The following is a 20,821-nucleotide window of genomic DNA, read 5'->3' as shown; positions in this document are numbered from 1 at the left end:
GGTTGAGTCAAGTTTGGATTGGATCACTATTACATAGTTAAAGTTTGAATGGAAAATATTTTTCTAAACGACAACTTAATACACATTAATGAAAACAAAGCTTACAGCCATACATAGAGTTTTATGGTTTGAAGAAAAGAGTTTATATGAAAGAGAAAGTTGTTAATTTGATCACCATTGTTCAATAAATTGTTTCACACCTAAAAGAGGCTATTGATTTGATCCCTATCTTTATTGAATTTATAATTTTAGTCTAAAGAGGCTATTGATTCGATTCTTATCTTGAAAGAATTTGTAAATTTAGTCTAAATAGGCTATTGATTTCCTCTCATATCTTGAAATAATTTATATTTTTAGGAAATTTTGACTTTTACCACCAAAAAAAATCAAAAAATTGTTTTTTTACCACCAAAACTTCTAAAACTTTCATTTTACCACCAAAAAAATTTTCTAAAAATTGTTTTTTACCACCAAACGTCAAGAAAACTGTTAAATCTAACGGTTTAAAAAAAATTCCTCCGAATTTTGTGCGCAAAAGATGTTTTTCATAGGTTTAGGGGGACACTTTAGTTCTACGAGACCAATTTGAGGTCAAAATTGACAAAAAATGATCAGAAATGCCTCGTTTTGTATGTTCACACAAATCGAGGTTTTTTTCTTATTATGGTGTTGGATTAGTAAATTTGGAATTTGAGCTCAATAAAAAAATAAAATAAAACTCGCTCCCATTGCTTTTGATGTTCTTGTAACTATTTATGATTTTATGATGTGTGAAACATTTTTAATTAGTCCCAATACATAAGAAATAAAATAATTACATGGAGTCTTGTTAAATTTGTCTCATGCTAAAATTATCAAATTTAAATAATTTTTACATAACTCAAAATAATTATCTAAGATGTTTATTGGCAAATATCCTATATATAAAGTGAAAGGGGGGTTTTGGGTGATAAATTTCACTTTTCCAAAATACACCTTTTAGCTTCTTTTTTTTTTTTAAAAAAAAAAAAAAAAAAAAAAAAAAAAAAAAAAAAAAAAAAAAAACTTAAAAATAAAAATTCTACCATCTTTTCTTTTTTTAACTTTTTTTTTGAGGAAAATCAAATTATATATTTTCCTTACGTATCATCATCATATTTTTTTTTTATCATATTTTATTAACAATTTTTAAATTCACTAATATTTTTTTAATTAGAATTAAGGAGATAATATAGTGGAAAAACAAAATCAAGCTTGGTATTTTACTTATATTGCACACGCACGTATTGTGTGCGTCTCTTAGCTTGTAGTATAAATAAAACGAGAACTTAAAAAAAAGGGAGAGTAATGATGTTATCCTCTGTTATTTGTTTTTAATGTATTATTTTGACCAATACATTTGTTGAAATGAATGTAATTACTCCCATCATGCATGTTTTCAACCAAACTAAACGGAGCCTCCGAAAATGAATACAATTCCGTTGCTTGGATCATTGGTGCCAATTTCTTCAAAGATTGGAGGCTAAAATTTCATTTTGAGGCCTATGTATCCTTGCCACCAAAAAAATTATAAACACTGATCAATAAGTTTATCATGATTCCGGTGTCAATTACAATAAGGGAAATGGCATGAAGTCAAATCAATAAATACATGAAGTCAAATAAAACATTATTAACAAAAATCTAAAAAGTAAATGTTGTCCCTTCAAAAATTGACAAATGACAATTTTAAAAATTATATCATGTAGCAATCAAATCCTTATAGTGAAAGGGACATCAATGGACATCAAATTTATTTGAAGCTCAAGAAATTTGGTGGTGAAATTTGAATTTAACTTTCCTACTCGTAAATTTTTAGGGGAAAATTAGAGTTTAACTTAATTAAATTTAGAAGGAATTTAACTTAATTAAATTTAGATTCCTAATTTAGAATTTTGGACCCTAATTAACATACACACAATAATAAATTCAGCATAATTGGAGCATAATTATTCCAAATAGACGATTATATGCATAATAAGGATCAAATTCAAAAGTCAACTCAGACACATTGGTCTCCATTGGTTGATCACATTTAATGAAATAAGGACACTACATAAAATTAATCAAATCTTGAGTCACCAGAAATTATGGCCAAAGTTTTTTTCCACCACATAAAATTTTCCAATCTTGAAGGCGACATTTAGAATTTTCCAATATAATTCTTCAATGTTCATAGTATGGAGTATAATATTTTAAAAACTGAGGAATTCTTACCTACAAGCCTACTGACAAGATATTAACAATAATAAGGTGGAGGAATTCTTGGACTCTAATTGTTAATGACTCTAAGAGCACATGTTGGTATTTCACATGATACCAACTACAAATCATATTGATATCAACAAAACATTTTTACGTTCGTTGGTATCACTGAATAAGGTGGTTGGTATCATGGAGATACTATCTACAGTACAATGAAATACCAGCATGTATTATGACGTTATTTTTTTTTCAAGTGCGGTAAAAGTGAATGTACAATTATCCCCAAATGACTCTAACAATTAGAGTCCAAGAATTCTTCAATAAAGCACTCCATTTCCTATAATTTGCTGACAATACATTAATTTCAGAAGTCATAGGTCCAAGATTTGTACTGTACTTTATAAAAAAAAACAATCCACCATACTTAAATACATGCACGTCCGCCTCAATACCCAGCAAATTTGCCACACCACCTAACTCTTTAAGTAATAAACTAAGGCAAACTTCTTCCAAGTCTAACGTTGAATTCACTACCTACTCATCCCAAGTATATTAAGCTAAGGCAAACAGAGTAATCTGCTTGAAAAAAATCCTACCAAAGCCACAGCTTCTCAACCCCAATGGATTTGACACCCACTCGACCGGCACATGTAGCCGTATGCCCAAGCGCAGGCATCGGACACTTAACACCGTTTCTACGACTAGCATCCATGTTAACCTCTAACTCATGTAGTGTCACCCTTGTCATCATCCGCCCCACTCTATCATTTGCTGAAGCCAACCAAATCAACACCTTCTTATCCACACACCCTCACATTACCGCCTCAGAATTCCACATCCTTCCTTGTGAACCATCTTCAAACTCCAACGTCCAAGACCCTTTTTTCCTCCAATATGATGCAGTCTCCCGTTCTGCACACCTCCTCGTTCGCCACATCTCCACACTCTCTCCTCCACCCTCAGCTTTATTCTCTGACCTGATGTTCGCATCAGGTATCAACAAGCCAATCTATGACCTCGGCATCCCAAACTAAAATGTCATTACCTCTTCTGCTAGGTTCTTCTCTTTCATGACTAGTCTTACTCATCTTCGAGTAACAAGGGGTGATGATGTTGTGATACCGGGTTTAGCTCCACTAGCAGGAGACGACATTCCACCTATATTTTCTAATACAGACCATATGTTCACTCGACTCATAGAGACAAGTTGTAGGTATCTTCAAGATGCTAAGGGTATTGTACCCAACAGCTTTGACTTATTTGAACCTGAATCAATCTCAGCCCTTCAAAATGGCAAGGTTCTTCCAAGTCTACCGTCAGTTTTCCCAGTTGGAGCATTCATTCCAAATGGGTCAATAAATGGTAAGTAAAATTTTGCTGAAGAATTTTCTATCAAAAACATTTATTATATTATTCAATACATGATTGAACTCTGATTAGCCATATTTTGTTGACTTATGATAAATAAATAAATGAACCACCTAATCACATTGATAATTTGATATATAAATTGTTGATTTAGATACATAAGTATCAAAAAAAAAAAAAAAAAAAAAAAAAAAAAAAACCCTATCAATTTGACATAAGAAGTACTATTAAATATTCTTTGAGAGGATTAGAGCACATTTGTTGACTTATTAATTGCAAATTTCACCCATGCATTAGTAATAGTTGTGTTATTTAATTTAAATAAATGATTTTTTTAAGCATTACAGACTTGTTCTAAATTTCAAAACAAAGAAATGAAAAAAAAAATGTACTATATATTTAAAAGTCCGTATTATGGACTTATTCTAAAAATAAAATGCCCCCCCCCCCCCACATTGTGAGAATAAGTACTTACCGGTTGTTGTCAAATACTAGTAATATATACCCACGGGGAAAAAAAATTTAATGCTATTTCTGTTTGTCATAGATGCATCATTTTAACTTTACATTGTTTATAAACTTATTTTGGCCTTCTACATCTTTTATTATATAGTTTTTTTTTTTTTTTTTTTGAAAGATTATTATATAGTATTAAAAATATTAAAGTTTGATAATTTAATAATATACATTGAGATTAAACTAATAACAATTAAAATCATGACATTTACCACTATATATTAGTAAATAGGGTGATCAAGATTATAATATGAATAGCTAATTGAAATATTATTGTACACCCGTAATTTGTACAGGCAATAACATACCATGGCTGGACAACCAACCATCAAAATCTGTTGTGTATGTCTCCTTTGGAAGCAGAACAGCAATGAGCAAAGACCAGATAAGAGAAATAGGGGATGGGCTTGAGAGGAGTGGGTTGAGATTTTTATGGGTGATCAAGACAACAGTAGTTGACAAAGAAGATAAAGAAGAGCTCAGAGACTTGCTAAGTGAAACATTTTTTGAGAACACTAAGGAAAGAGGGTTAATTTTAAGAAAATGGGTGAATCAAGAGGAGATCCTTGCACATCCGGCCATAGGAGGGTTCTTAACTCACTGTGGATGGAACTCGGTCATGGAAGCTGCTCAAAGAGGAGTACCTTTGCTTGCTTGGCCCCTACATGGTGATCAAAGGGTCAATGCTGGAGTTGTGGAGAAGGCAGGATTAGGAATATGGGAAAGAAGCTGGGGTTGGAGTGGAGTAAGATTGGTGAAAGGGGAAGAGATTGCAGTGAAAATACAAGAGATTATGACGAGTGAGAAGCTAAGGAGCAGTGCAACAAAAGTTGGGGATGAAGCTACGAAAGCTTGGGAAAAGAATGGAAGCTCAAGAAAAATGTTTGAGACTATTATTGGAGATAAAAGCCAGTAGGCTGTGTGTTTATAAGTTCCTTTAACAACTGCTTATCTAGTATTATGTTATGCTTGAGTTTTTAAGTGTTATATGGGTGGAGGGTCCTTCCTAATAAATTGTCTTGCAGTTGTATTTCTTTCTTCTTAAGCTGGACTACTTGAGACAAAGGCAGTGATCAGAAAATAATAAAAAATAAAAAAAAATTATAAAAAAGGTCTCAACTATATGGCCTATCTATTAATTAAGGATAGTCCCAACAATAACGAAATCTTCTTAAAACAGATTTTTCTCTAAACTATCCTATTATGTTAACATGTTCCACAATTTTATCGTCACAAGTTTCCAATATTTCAAGTAAAAGTTCACTGTGTTCTGAATATAGAAAGCATTAATTCTGAATCTCGAAAGTTCAATGTGTTCTGTTACAGTTATGAGCTATTATCTACTTTCACACAACATCTTATTTAAAAGCAGATATGAAATCTAAAAATTAAAGTGGGAAGGAAATGAGTACCACTTACAAAGACAAAGCACGTTTGGATATCAGATTAAATGATATTCCATTCTGTTGAAGCCGTTCTTGAAGATCAGTTGGTCCAAAAACAATTCCAGGGGTAAGAACGCCTCCTTTTGGCAGATTTTGTCTCTGATTAAGGGTAATAAGAGCACACTGAACCAAAATAATTGGGGTGGTTACGTAACCAATCTCTGGTCCCATAACTGTAGTGATTATTTCAGTGTCAGGTTTTTTGTTTTCCAGGGATGCAGTACTGCTGTCACTAAAGCCGTGACCAACAAACCACATTTTGAAGCTTGCATTACTAACCTCGGCTTCAGTGGGGCCCTGCTTCCTGAACCCCCCAAGACTGAAAACTGAGGGAAATTTTAGAAGCAGCCACCTTCCAAAGGAAAATTTACCCAAGAGCCCAATGAACACACCCACAGTGATAAATTTCGAGATGCCTAGCAATGATTTGGTGCCAATCTTCACCCCGAAATGCGCTGGCTTCACAGTTGACCAAAATGTCTCTCTCTCAGCTATTTTATCAGCACTCTCATTCACCCCACGAAGTCCACTGGGATTTTGAGTCAGTATGGCAAGGGTTCTTTGTACAACGGCAGAATCTGCTGAAGGTAGCCTCACAGCCCAAAGGCCAACCTCTTTTTGTTGTTCAATTGTCGATCCTCTAGGAGGAGGACCTGTAATCTGCGAGAATAAGAATGAGTTAGCTCTTAGTCTTGTAGAAACTCTGAAACAGAAAGAGTAATTCAACCGCCCACCAACCATCAATTCCTCCTCCCCTTTCAGATTAAATAAAGTAAACATTTTCCCTTTTACAAAAATGTTCTCAACAAAAGGCACATGAAAGCAAGGATAAGAGAGCAAAACCAAAAACTATTGTTCCCCATCATTAAAATTAGAAATAGTCAAATGAGTACAAAATATATGCTTTACAAGGTTCACGTCTGAACAGTGCTTTACGAGTAGAGAGAATTAATTTCATTTCAATTTCAAAAAGCTCCAGGGTTTACACCAGATACACTCTTAATTTGAAGTAAGACTGAAGCATGTACCAGAAACTACAAAACTAATGAATACTACTAAAGTATTTATAAGGATTATATACTTTTATTTTATGCAACATATAATTAGACTCATTCAGTCAGTTCTTTGACCTCCTGCTAACACCAAATTTACAATATACTAATATTTCAATTGCCATGCAAAAACAGACTTAAGGAATATCTTCACTTAATTGGATTATCTCTATATATCTCATGTCCCATATACTAATAAGAGCAGCAATTAACTGTTATGTACTCTTGAAGTAACCAGAGCATGTCAACAACTCAGCACCCTAACAAAAACTATATGAATTACTTTGTATATTGTCTGACAGAAAACCATAATTTCTTTGTGCACATATATACCTATAAAATGACTTAGCTTGTGACAAGGGCTAAGAAATTCAAAGATCTTTCCACGTAATAATCCACTACGGAGTACAAACCTTCTTGCTCCTCCACAAACATTCTACCCAAGAAAGCAATACGCAACATCAAGTATATGAAATAAAACTTCAAAAACAACCCTTTCCACCACAACCCCTTCAACCCGGATAATATTTGCAGATTGAAAAAAAAAGACGTAAACTTGCAAAAGTAGTTAACAAATTGCAGCACTAGCTGCCCATGTTGGATAAATATATCAGCAACTCAATTCACGAAATTAAACTGAGAAATCAATGGAGCTCAAACAACTAAACTAGGAAAAACATACAGAAAAGTTTCTCCCAACTAAGAAATCAATGGAGCCCAAACAACTAAATCAGGAAAAACATACAGAAAAGTTTCTTCCAAATAAGAATTCAATGGAGCCCAAACAACTAAATTAGGAAAAACATACAGAAAAAATAGACCCAGACCCAGACCCAGACCCAGACCCATTGAACTTAGACCACGAGGTTGGGTAATGCTAATAATGGTAAGTGTCTATCTCTCACGGTAGCAATTATGGAGATACTTGAAAGAAGAGGGGAAGGGATAAGGTTTTCAAGTCTTGGTTTATAGGAGAATTTGAAAATAATTAAATTTATGTTATACATCTTTCTCAATCGGGAAAATCAGCTCATTTTAGATCTAATACTGCCTCTTCTCAATAATCGACCACATGTGAGTGGGGGTAATTAAGCTAGACTACGTAACATAATTCTAGTTCGTAATTTGAAGTTCTATGTGTTCAAACTACTGTTGTCTCAATTTTGAGAAGCAGAAGCACTAAATTAGAAATGTGACCCATAGTAAAGAACGGAAATGTAACATTAACACTACTCAGTATGACACATATAGGCAATATTGGTACTCCATAATTCCATAACAACAAATAATGACAGAAAACTGTATGGAGTATTTAACTATCTAGCACAAGCTGTAATATGTCTGTAGTAGCTTGCAAAATCAGAGAATATGTACTTCTTCTCAGATGGTACGCTTAAAGGAGGTAAGCATGAATAAAAATGATAACAGTTGGACTGTTGAAGCTCTTCGAAAGGGTTTTTGTTTTCGAATTGCTAAGTATTCATACCTCATCACACAAGTCCCTTTTTATCTCCCAGTCCTTTCTCACAAAATGTGCATTCCCACATTGCAATTAAAAGAGAGTGGGGAATGTAATCAATAATTGCATCAAGTAATCACATTTGCTTCCTCGTTCTATAATCATGCTAGTTTAGTCAATTCTTATACTACTATAATCAAATCAAGCAATAAAACTCCCAAATTATAATTAAATCATACGAAAAACACCAAAATAAATCAACCTGAGGACGAGCCTTCTTGGGACGAGACCGCCTCAACAGTCTAAGAGAATCAGCATTAGCAACACCAAGAACAGCAGACTCATAAGTAGCAAAATTACCCACAATCCTTTTATCACTCTCCAAGCTCAAGTAAGCCTCAACAGTATTCGGCGCCGAAGGTGAAACCCATTGGCGAGAATTAAACAACAACCCCAATTCAGCCGGAACCGAATCAAACCCACAAGCAGAAACCACCAAACAACCCTTATCAAACGCCTGATCATGATATTGAACCTCCATCTTCTCCATAAACTCAGGTTCCCCACAAATGTCCAAGTAATCGGTGCGAGTCTCGAGGCAAGCTCGAACCACTGGATCGCCATGAAGGCGGAAGGGTCCTACACAATTTAGGATGAGTTTAGTTAAGGAAGCGATGTGAAGGAGCGAATCGAAGTTCAAAGTATGTGCAGTGAGGATTGTGATGTTGGGAGGTGGGTTTGGGTGGGATGCCCATGAAAGAGATTGAGCTAGTTTTGTGGGGTTTCGACTTGCGATTGCGAGGGATTTGAGAGGGGAAGAAGAAGAAGAAGAGTTGAGGAATTTGAGGGATTCTTTGAGGACGTATTTGCCAGTGAAGCCTGACGCACCGAGGATGATGATGTCGTATGGTGGTGGGGTTGAGAGGTGGGTTTCTGCCGCCATTTTTTATGGGTTTGAACTTGAACTTTGAAGGAAAAAATGGAGGGATTGTTTTGTGATTAGTTAGTTTTTATTTTCTTTAAGTGATTTGTTTAATTTGTATGATGCTATGAGTCTATGACATATGGAAAGAATACCTGCCCCCACCAACTACTACACGTTTGCATCTCACAAACATTGGCATTTTCTTGCACGCAAATTGAACTACTTTTTTTTTTTTTTTGCAATTTTGTTACACCTCACTTAGAAGCATTTTTCTTATATGCAATTCAATATTTTTTTTTACCAATTTCGACACAAATGTTGGCAATAAGAGCCAAAATGATACCCAAAACCATTAATTGCGGCTCACAAATGAAGCACGTAAAACAAGGCATTTCTTAATACTTAAATCAAGGTGTTTTCAAATTAAATATATATTCCTTACCCTTTTTTAATATTGAAAACTTACACTATTTCCCTTATTTATGGTAGATACATGACCCACTAAATTATACTTCTAACAACCTCTCCATGTCCCCAATATTAATGTTAACACTACTACGTACTCCTAAAGTAACCAAAGCAAGCCTACAGTCAACAACTCAGTACCTTAACAGCCACTATTGTCCAACAAGATATCATAGTTTCCCTAATTAATTGTGCACGTTATCAGGGCTAAGAAATTCAAACTTCATTTCACCAACCACTGCAATAAAACTCTTGTTTACGCCTCTAGACACATCTTACTCAATAGACATAATCAAGGCCAGGTGTTAATGAATAAGCGTGCAAGAAATAAACTTTAAAATAATCTATGCCATCACAAACCCCGCTCATTCGATAATCTTAGCATAGATTGACAGAATAGGATCTAAACTTCCCCAAGTAGTTTTTAAGAACCATAATAAATTGCAGCGCTAGCTGCTCTTGTTGGATAAATATATCAGTCACTCAATCCACATAATTAATCTGTTCAAGCCATACTACTGTCAAAAAATTGACTCAATTGAAGAATCAACCATAAACTAAGATCGACGATGCCCAAAACACCAAATTAGGAAACACATTCAAAAAACTAGAAAAGTTTATCCCATGAAAGCACAGCCTAAAGGATTCACATAAAACACTTTCATATTGTCCAGATACAACAAGACAACCTACATTCCTATACATTTGTTGATCATACCCAACAATAATCATGTGGTACAAAAGGCAGGAGCATACAATACATTATGTCAAAATCCAATAAAAAAAATCACATCCCTACAAAAGCAAATACTTCCTCCCATTTTTTTTAATCACAACGCACTTCTTTATGGAAAGTTAACAATACTTTATTTGGCCAATGATTATCTCAATCTCTCTTCAACACATGGGTCCCTTCCCACAAATAATATGCATCCCCCGTTGCGATTAAAAGAGAGCGGAAAAGTAATCAATAATGGCATTAAATAACAACAAAATTGAACCACATTCGCTTCCTCGTCCTATAAACATGCTAAATTAGTCAATTCTTATACTCATATAATCAAATAACAAGAGCAACAAAACTCCCATATTATAATTAAATCATACGAAAAATAGAATAAAATAAAATAAAAAAATCAACCTGAGGGCGAGCCGAGACCGAAGCTGTCTAAAGAATCAGCATTTGCAACATCAAGAACAGCAAAATTACCCAAAATCCTTTACTCTCCAAGCTCAAGTAAGCCTAAATAGTATTCGGCGCCAAAGGCGAAACCCATTGGTGAGAATTAAACAACAACCCCAATTCATCCGTAACCGAATTAAACCCACAAGCAGAAACCACCAAACAACCCTTATCAACCGAATCAAACTCAGGCTCCTCACAATTGTCCAAGAGATTGAGCGAGTTTTGTGGGGTTTCGACCTAATTGAGAGGGGAACAACAAGAGTTGAGGAATGCGAGGGATTGTTTTGAGGATTATGAGGTCGTATGGTGGTGGAGCCGAGCTGCTGAGAGGTGGGTTTCTTCCACCATTGTTGATGGGGTTGAAGGAAAAATGGAGGAATTGTTTCAGAAACTTTTCAAGTTTTTTTTTTTTTTTTTTCCCCTAAACTATATCCAATTTTCGTTTTCATATGCCCATTTCTTTAGAAATCCACACTATATATATAGATATAACGTGAAATAGATATAACGTGAAATATATATATATATATATATATATATATATATATATATATATATAAAACGTGAACTAATTAGCTCAACTTTTTTTTTTACTATTACTTTATTTTAATTTAGGAGATGAAAAGTGTTTAGGGTAATTTTACCCCGCCACGTGGTCCAACCAGAGGACGACACGTGTCAGCTTCAGGTTGGCCCAAAGTGGACCAATCTCTGTTTGACACGTGTCACTCCAGAAATTAGGGGGAAAAAGGCGGCCTTCAGGCCCAAATCCCGAGAAAGCTGCAAAGCAGCGCAGCCCACCAATGATTAGGGCTCAGTGACCTAATCAGGGGCACAAATCCCAAAGACCTTATGAATAGGGAGATGTCCCTCTTTTTGAGAGGAGGTTTTTACCATTTATTACAAACAGTCCCTGTGATAGAGACATCTGAGCTTGGAATCCGAGCAGATACCCACCTAAATTTCCGCATCGTTTTCTCATTCTACAAGTTTCTAACTTGTGCGTCGGAGGCGGAGCACCACCCAACCGGTGTCTCCGTTTGTTTTTGCAGGTACAGCTCCCGCCGGATTAGTTTTCGTGTTGTAACTCTCCCGAGGGACAAAAACACCCAAAACATTTGGCGCCGTCTGTGGGGAGAGTACCTCGAAGATGGTTCAAGAGTCTGTACCCCTTAACCGTCTGGGCGAAGACCAAGAAGTCTTTACAGACCAGGAGGATGAAGATCCCCAGGTCGAAACCTTTACAGCCGATGACGGCTCTCTCAGAATCAAGCGCATCCGGCCCAGAGAGACTCTGGAGCGGGGTGCCTCCCAGGCGGGTGCAAGTCGACCACCTGAGCAGCCGGAAGGGGAAACCCATACGGCCACAGGATCAGCACCGGTCACCCGAGACGAACTCATGAGGTTCATGACAAGTTTCAAGGGTGAAATTAAAGAGTTGATCACCCAGAGCCGGGCTGGCCCAAGTACAGGTCAGTCGGCCAAGAAGGCTCCTCTGGAAAAGGGGAAGTCAGTCAAAGATCGGCAGCCAACTCCCCATCCAAAGGAGAAGGCAGCCGGGACCATTGATTGGTCCAAGATTCTTCTTCCTAAGAGGAATAACAATAATACCCGCCGGACTCAACAGCCGGTGGGAAGTAAAAAGTCATCTCTTGATGCCCAGGAAATAATCAACCGGAAGAGAAATCAACAGCTGTCTGAGTCGGCTTCAACGTTGAACTTCCCTGACAGGTTCAACAATACTTCTGTAGAGAATGCTCTCTCCCTACATGAGATCCAGACGGGTGGTAATACCGTCCATTCTGGCCCCAGATGATTGGAACTGTGCCGTATGTACCTACTCAGGTTTACGGTCAGTATCCCCCTCACTTCATGCAGCCGACCCTCTTCGGGGGTCAGGCAACATATCAAAATGTCCAGCCACTAGATTGGCAGCTCCGTCTGCTACGCCTGGGTGAACAACCTTCTGCGTTCACCCAGGAGATAACCGAGGCGGCACAGCCAGCCAAGGTTAAGAATGTATTAGTATGTACCTATGATGGTACCACCAACCCGGAAGATCACCTTATGGCATACACCAACCTCATGTACCTACAGGGGTTGGATGACGCCACCTGGTGTCGATGCTTCCCGGCTACATTGAAGGGCATTGCCCTACAATGGTTTGGCAACTTGCCAGCCGGGTCCATTGACAATTTCAGGAAGCTCGCCTTCCTGTTTGCTTCCAACTTCTCAATGAACATCTCTGCTAAGAAAACAAGCCTTGATTTGAACACTGTTAAGCAGGGGGAGAGAGAAGGGTTGCGTTCATATGTCAGGCGGTTCAATCTGATCAAAATTCAGATTCAAGAACTGTCTGATGAGGTAGCTTTTACAGACTTCTTCAAGGGTCTGAGAGACGGGTCGACCTTTAAGTTCGACCTAGTCAGAAAAGGGGCTTTCACCTTACAGGCGGCCCTGAGGGAGGCGGAAAACTACATTCAAGCTACTGACCTCTGCTCATCTGGTAACCAGTCGGACTCCAAGTCCGACAAGCAGAAAGTCATCCGGTCTGCTCAGCCGGCCAAAAATAAAGAAGAGAGAAAGAAAAGAAAAGAAATCTGGGCGGTTAATGACTCTGACCAGCCGTCCCAGAAGAAAAAGAAGGAGTTTAAACCGCACGTCCCTAAGTACGAGTTTAACAAGGACTGCAATTCCATCCTCATGGAAATTAAGGACCGGCTGTCCATTGAAAAGCCGAAACCAATGAAGAGTTATGTTCAGTCACGGAACAAAAATAAATTCTGCCAGTTCCATGAGGAGGTTGTCCATGACACCAACGACTGCTTCAGTCTTCAACGGGCGTTGGACCGTCTGGCTGACAAGGGAATGCTGAAGTCCTACATTTATAGGTCCCCAGTTGGGGCAAAGAAGAAGAATAAGGGTCAGTCCTCTAAGACTACCCCCCAGCCTGCTAGTAGCTCGGATACCGACAAGGAGCCGGTCTACACAATAGCATGCGGGTTTTCCTGTGGTGGCCTTACCATCCGGGGCACCAAGAGCCATCTTCGAAAGATGGACAAGGATGATGATGAGCAGGCGTCTACAAGCACCCCCTTCCAAGACGTTTTGATCACTGATAAGGACAGGGGCAGCGTCCGCCGTCCGCATGATGACCCGGTCGTCATTGAATGTAAGGTTGCCAACCAGCTGGTTGGAAGAATCCTTATAGACACCGGCAGCTTATCAGACATCATCAGCCTCTGGTGCCTGCAAAAGCTGAAATGCAATGTCAGCAACATGCATCCGGTCAACCACCCCCTGGTTGGTTTTGGGGGCGGAATGGTCTACCCAGCCGGGAGAATTGACTTACCCATCCGGCTGGGAGAGAAAGGCCAGGGATGACATATTGTCGTCAGATTCTTAGTCGTTGAGGAGTTGACCGCCTACAACATTATCCTTGGTCGGCCAACTCTCAACGAAGCCAAGGCGGTAATCATCCCGTCTCTCATGCTCATCAAGTATGAGAGGGATGACGGCTCTGTTGGTTCCTTGAATGGGGATCAAAAGACGGCCCGGGAGTGCTATCTCTCAGCTGTCAAAGATACTGTGGCCCCAGGCGACCAGGAACCAATAGACCTTGACAATGTCAAGGATGCCGACCCAGCACCTGTCCCACCAGCAGCCGGGAAGAAAAGAAAGGCACCTCTACTGGTGGAGGTGAAGAAAGAGAAAAAATAGCAATCACTGACCGGTGAACGGTCAGACGAGCTCCGTCCCCAACCGGCTTGTGAAAACATTGATCTCGCTCTGGATGACAGCCGTCCAGAGTGTACTGTAAAGGTTGGGACGGTTGCTCATGCTACCTTGGGTGCAAGCTTGCACCTTCTGCTGAAAGAATTCAAAGACATTTTTGCCTTTGAAGTGGAAGAGATGCCAGGCGTCAGCCCGGATCTCGCTGTCCACAAACTCGCCGTGGACCCCAAAAAGAAGCCCATCCGGCAAAAGAAAAGAAACCACGGCGAGGAAAGAAGTCAGGCGGCAGCTGCCGAAGTCAAAAAGCTGCTAGACGTCAGGTTCATTCAATCTTGTAACTTTCCCGACTGGGTGGCCAATGTGGTCCTTGTTAAGAAACCGAATGGGACCTGGCGCATGTGTGTTGATTACACAGACCTCAACAAGGCGTGTCCAATGGACAGTTACCGGGCTTACAAAGATCGACAGTCTGGTCGACTCTACAGCCGGTCACGCCTTGAAGAGCTTTATGGATGCCTACTCCGGCTTCCATCAGATACCCCTCTGGAAAAAGGATCAAGAGAAGACGGCCTTCGTCACTGATCAGGGGTTATTCAGTTATACCGTGATGTCGTTTGGCTTGAAAAATGCACTTTCCACTTTCCAACGGATGATTAATACGGTCTTCATTAATCAAATTGGGAGGAATGTGGAGGCGTACATTGATGACATGATAGTCAAATCCAAGCTACAGATGGATCACTATGCTGATCTCCGAGAAACATTCACCACCCTCAGGCGGCATAAGGTCATGTTAAATCCAAAGAAATGCGTCTTTGGGGTTGAGTCTGGGAAGTTTCTCGGATTCTTGATTTATCAAAGGGGGATAGAGGCTAACCCCGAAAAGATACAGGCGGTGATTGATATGAAGTCACCCCGTTCTGTCAAGGAAGTTCAGAGACTCACCGGTTGCATGGACGCCTTGGGGAGATTCCTCAGTCGGTCAAGCGACAAATGCCTTTACTTCTTCCAAGCAATCAGGAAGAAGACCAGGTTTGAATGGGGGGATGATGCTGAGGCGGCATTCCAGAAGTTGAAAGAGCATTTACATTCTCTACCTAGGTTGGTCAGTCCTTTGCCTAGGGAGACGTTGTACATGTATTTAGCCGTCTCAGATCATGCCCTCATTGTCGTTCTCCTTACTGAGCGAGACATCGTGCAGCTCCCGGTTTACTTCATTAGCCATGTTCTCAAAAAGGCTGAACTCCGGTACCCCATGGTTGAAAAATTTGGCCTTGCTTTGTATATGGCATTCAAAAAGTTGAAGCCTTACTTTTTGGTACATCAAGTGGTGATTTACACCGACCAGCCACTCAAGCGGCCAATGTCTACCTTGGAGTCATCCGGGAGAATGTTGAAATGGGATATTGAAATGCAAAGTCTTGAAATCACTTACGAACCAAGAAAGGCAGTGAAAGGTCAGGCGTTTGCCGACTTCATTGTTGAAATGACCCGTCCGGTGGCTCCGGATAATCTTGATCAGGTTTGGAAAGTGTATGTAGACGGGAGCTTTACAAAGAACGGCTGTGGTGCAGGCGTAATCTACGAGTCTCCTGAAGGAGACAGATTTGAGTATGCACTACGCTTCAAGTTTCAGGCCTCTAATAATGAGGCAGAATATGAAGCCCTGCTAGCCGGCATCCGTATGTGTAAGGCGGCAGGGGCCATGAAAATTGACGCCTACTCTGATTAACAATTGGTCGTTAGCCAGTATGAGGGAAAATATGAAGCAACTCATCCGGCCATGATCAAATATCTTCAGGCAGTCAAAGAATAGGCTGGGGCACTTGAGGAATTTCGTCTGAATCAAGTGCCTAGGTCGGAAAATAACCAGGCGGATGCGTTGTCAATACTGGCATCTTTCTCCTGCCATGATACGCCTCGGTCAGTCTTTTGGGAAGTCTTGAAAAGAGAAGCATCTATGAAGATCCCATTGGAATTCTGGACCGAAGCTCTACCTGGATGGATGGCATCCGGGCCTATCTTTCAGACGATACACTTCCTGATTCGCCATAGGAGGCAGCCGTCCTGAAGTAGCGAGCTGCAAGCTTCGAGTTGAAAAATGGAGAACTCTTCAAGGCGGGGTTTCTTAAGCCCCTGTTGAAGTGTGTCACCCCAGAAAAGGGGAAGGAAGTTCTCGAAGACCTACACTCGGGATTCTGCGCCTCCCACATAGGCGGCAGGTCCCTAACCGTCAGAGCCAGATGACATATTTTTGGCCTACTCTTGAGGCAGACGCCAAGGAGTTGGTAAAGAAATGTGACAAGTGCCAAAAATTTGGTAGACTTATTCACCGTTCGGCTATTGATCTGACGGCCATCCACATCCCTATCCCGTTTGCAAAATGGGGCATGGACATTCTAGGTCCTTACACGCCAGCTCCAGGCGGAAAGCGCTACATCTTGGTGGCTGTGGATTATTTCACCAAGTGGGTGGAGGCTGAGGCGATTAAAAACATCAAGACCTCAGACGTAATTTCCTTCATCTGGAAAAACATTAACACCCGGTATGGGGTACCTATGTCTATGGTGTTTGATAATGGTCCTCAGTTTGAGACGCCTCAGCTAAAAACTTGGTTGGGAGATCAGGGGATCTCGAGCTGTTTTACATCTGTCGGCCGGCCCCAAGCAAACGGTCAAGTTAAAGCCTTCAACAAACTCATCTCAGACGGCATTAAGAAGAAAATTGAAAGAGCCGGCGGCTTGTGGGCAGAGGAGTTAATCCATGTCCTATGGGCCATCCGGACAACAGGAAATGGGGCAACCGGTGAAACCCCATTTCTCATGGTTTACGGTGCTGAAGCCATCTTGCCCATCGAACATTACGAGCCGACTCTCAGAGTCATGCTATATGAAGAAGAGGCAAACTGGGAAGCAATGCGCCTGGCATTGGATTCACTCCCAGAACGCAGGGGCAATGCCGCCTTGCATCATGAGATTTACTGTCTGAGAATGACCAGAGCCTACAACAAGAAAGTACATAAGCGTCCCTTGAAAGTTGACGACTTAGTGTTACAAAAAATGGAGGCAACCGGTAGGACCAATGAGCTGGGAAAGCTAACTCCAAATTGGGAAGGCCCCTACAGGATCTATGAAGAAGTAAGAGGCGGCACCTACCGCCTGGAAACTCCAGACGGCAGGCGCCTGCCTAGAACTTGGAATGTAGACAATTTGAAAAAATACTACTTCTGAGAACCAATTTTTTGTAAACAGTGAGTCAATTAATGAGAATTCAGACTGTTTGCAAAATCATTTTCGTTTCTCCGCCTAGGTAATACTCAGATGGATCCTTTGTTGATTTGACTAGGTTTGATACCTGGTATGAATTGATAATTGTCTGTCCGTCTGGGTAATACCCAGACGAGCTTATTTGTTTAAAATAACTAAGTTTGACACTTAGTGTAAATTTAATGTCGTAACAATCCGATTAAAAACTAAGCACAAAAACTCTTAGTAGCTATACAACCGGTCTCAAACAAGACCAAAGGCTTAAATGGCCGGATGGTTGCTTATTTTATAAAACCACCTGTCCCAATCTGGACAGGCGTCCGATGACACCCCTCCGGGTGTAATCGTCGCGGAGAACAGACTCTGTCGGTTCTACGTACCTATGCAGACGACAAAAATTGAACGACCACATTGGTCAACTCATAGCCGTTTGACCAGAATGATCTGTAAAGAACGACCAAGTTACCGATTACCGGATGCCCTTAGGCATCAGTTGGTCACCGGATGAAGTTCTACAGTCTATTTATCCCAAAGCTGCACTTTCTATCCCAATTGGGGCAAAAGAGTTGTGCAATGTCTATGTAATCTCTACCAAGACAGACAAACTTCGTCTGGTTAGTAATTGGAATGCATGTTGGTGTACGGCTGTGCACTTGGTTTGGGGCAATCACTACTGTGATTGATTGACTTACAAACGTATCATGCTCATTGCAGCATCAGACGTTCCCAAGTCAATCAACCAACTCCATTTGAAACCAACCACACAGCCGTCCAGGGGTAAGGACAGTCAGGCTTTTGATAAGCTCGGTAAAAAATCGTCGCATGCTTTTGATATGTTAGGCAAAAAATACAAAAATTGAAATTCAAACGAAAACGCAGAATGATTAAAACCGACTCAGTCGGTGCATTCCATAAAAGTCCACCCAACAAAATGGTTGTAGTGGATCAAATGTTAACCGGACCCCATCCGGGAGAAAAGAGAAATTGTTAATTAACCCGGCTTCACAGCCGGTAAATACAAAAATACTCGGCAAGCAGGCCGGAAAAGTAAGTTTTGGCATACTGCCGCAGAAATAAAGAAAAAATAAAAACAAAGATTGGCATACTGCCGCTGAAAAATCACTTCTGGCCTACAAACGGTGCCTCCTGGTCCTCTTCCTCATCATCTGAGGGAATCTCTTCTGCTACACCCGAACCAGGTAGCTCAGGCGCGGGGGGATCATTGTTGGAGTTGATCCAGGCATCAAAGGACTCAGGCTCTGGCTCACCTCTATCTCTCAGGTACACAACATACTCGGCGTAACTGTGAGCCAGTTCCCAGACGTTATAATCCGTGTCTGCTGACAAGCACACTTTAGGGCGCGCTTTAGAGCATATTTTAGGATGATTTTGGATGTATTTGGGGCCGTTTTGGCCGATTATTACCTTGTTATGCTTACGTTCCCCATATTACGTGCTTCACGGGTTTTCGGTTTGTTTTTTATGTGTTTTCAGGTAATATCAACCGAGTTTAATCGGATCCTGAGCCCTTGATGCGTAACCGAGCTAGCCTTGACCGAAGTCCGAGGAGTTAAGGAAGTTCAAGTGCCGTGCATTGATTACATGGCACAGGCAGCTCGGCCGTGTTACCATAGGCACACCCGTGCTGGCCTATAAGCAAGCAACCCCAGGCAAGGCAGCACGGCCGTGCAAGCCAATAGCACGGCCGTGTCAGTATCCACGCAGCAGCACGGCCGTGCAGGCCATTAGCACGGCCGTGCCAGATGTTTCCCATGCCCGTGTCAGCTTCAGTATGAGCCCCGTGCTAGAGCATATTCAGCACGGCCGTGTCATTTTTAGCACGGTCGTGCCAGGAAGCTGCACGGCTGTGCCATATATAGCACGGTCGTGCCAAATTGAAGAAGAAATCCGGTTTACCTACTGACAAGCTAGCACGGCCGTGCCAAATTCAGCACGGCCGTGCTGATCCAGGGTTAACTGCGCGCTTGACTTCTCCGAATTAGAAGACGTATATAAGGCCCGACTTTAAGAGGATTCCAGAGACAGTTTTTTAGAGATAGTTTTGAGAGCCTTTGTAGAGATTTATTGGAGAACGTTCTTAGTATTAGAGATTCATTAGTTTTCTTAGAGATATTTCTAGAGATTTTAGTTTTCTTGGATTGATTTGAAGCAAGATTTGCGAAGATTCTTTGTATTATTCATTGACGACGGATGTCAAAGTTCTGAACTTTTCCATTGATTCGCATCAATACAATTGGTATTATTCATTCTTGTTTATTAATCAAGCTTTATTATTCCTTAATCAGAATTCATGTTTATATCTATTATGCTTTTGGAATTCATTATTGCTTTGATTATGAATATGTGTGAGTAGTCTCCTAGCTAGGGTTTCGGGATGAAACCCGGCCTAGGTAATCTATGTAATTGAGGGTTGATTTTGATTAACGGATTGTGATTAAATTGATTATATGCGATTGCATGTTAATTCATTATAATAGGAGTAGCTAACCTAGAATCTTGAATTTGATTGCATGATATTCTTGATTTGAACAAGAGATTGTGAATTGAGTATTTCATTATTGAATGTGGTTTGATTATGTATCGAGTAATGTTAAGTGCATGAGAAATCCAAGCTTAGTATTGCCCGTTGTCTTCCTATCACATGATATTGATCAGACTTATAGTCTTTGCATATCCCGTTTGTCTCTGTGATTCCTTGTTGCTTAGTTACCAATGTTTAGGCGGATTCCCGTTCTCCCTAGTGTCTTAGTTTATTGATTTATTCCATCTTATTAGTAGTATTTTAGAACACCATTTTCCATTGATTTCGAACTAGCTTAGGTTTAAGATTGATTTGCAATTACTCTCGTTCCTCGTGGACCAAACCTTTATTTTCCATTGTACTTGGTTATAGGGTGTTCGTATAAGTATTGTTTGATTGAGAGTTAGATTGTAGCGACCGATTTAACCCTTGTCAAAATGGCGCCGTTGCCGGGGAACGGTGTTTGTTAATTGCTTTTTGATTTCTTGAGTCTAGTTCATCATAAAAAAAGCACAAAAAGATTTTTCCCTTTTGGCTACACTTGTAGCCCTGCTATTTAATTGGTTTGGTTAGTGTGTATGCGCAGGTCTAAACAGAGAGAATTAATACCCTTCGATCCAGAAATCGAAAAAAACTTTG

General features: G+C 40.1%; 1 protein-coding gene and 1 pseudogene across 2 annotated transcripts; one reads left to right on the top strand and one right to left on the bottom strand.

Annotated features, from left to right (window-relative positions):
- Positions 1 to 1,214: 1,214 nt before the first annotated feature.
- LOC110689017 (probable mitochondrial saccharopine dehydrogenase-like oxidoreductase At5g39410) lies at positions 1,215 to 10,587 on the bottom strand. 2 transcript variants are annotated; one of them, XM_021865767.1, is made up of 3 exons: positions 8,326 to 10,587; positions 5,527 to 6,212; positions 1,215 to 1,530 (listed from the first exon to the last, which is right to left on the bottom strand). In XM_021865767.1, exons 1-3 carry the CDS (start codon positions 9,004 to 9,006, stop codon positions 1,488 to 1,490), a joined length of 1,410 nt encoding a protein of 469 aa, XP_021721459.1. In that variant the 5' UTR covers positions 9,007 to 10,587; the 3' UTR covers positions 1,215 to 1,487. The 2 variants fall into 2 exon arrangements, with proteins under 2 accessions (XP_021721459.1, XP_021721460.1); XM_021865768.1 differs by having other exon boundaries at positions 1,215 to 1,521.
- Positions 2,757 to 5,519, top strand: LOC110689018 (annotated as a pseudogene).
- Positions 10,588 to 20,821: the final 10,234 nt, after the last annotated feature.

This window comes from Chenopodium quinoa, unplaced genomic scaffold (genome assembly GCF_001683475.1).
Source record: "Chenopodium quinoa cultivar QQ74 unplaced genomic scaffold, ASM168347v1, whole genome shotgun sequence".
NCBI lineage: Eukaryota > Viridiplantae > Streptophyta > Magnoliopsida > Caryophyllales > Amaranthaceae > Chenopodium > Chenopodium quinoa.
The sequence above is the reverse complement of the archived record's forward strand: the minus strand, read 5'-3'. Positions and strand labels throughout refer to the sequence as shown.

What these genes read in the sequence shown, in the direction of transcription:
- LOC110689017 (XM_021865767.1), bottom strand. Translation starts at nt 9,006, where the DNA reads ATGGCGGCAGAAACCCACCTCTCAACCCCACCACCATACGACATCATC. An exon ending in CCAAGAAGGCTCGTCCTCAG is followed by an intron (nt 6,213 to 8,325) that starts GTTGATTTATTT and finishes TTATTCTCGCAG; the next exon opens with ATTACAGGTCCTCCTCCTAG. An exon ending in TCCAAACGTGCTTTGTCTTT is followed by an intron (nt 1,531 to 5,526) that starts GTAAGTGGTACT and finishes TTTGGTGGCAAG; the next exon opens with GATACATAGGCCTCAAAATG.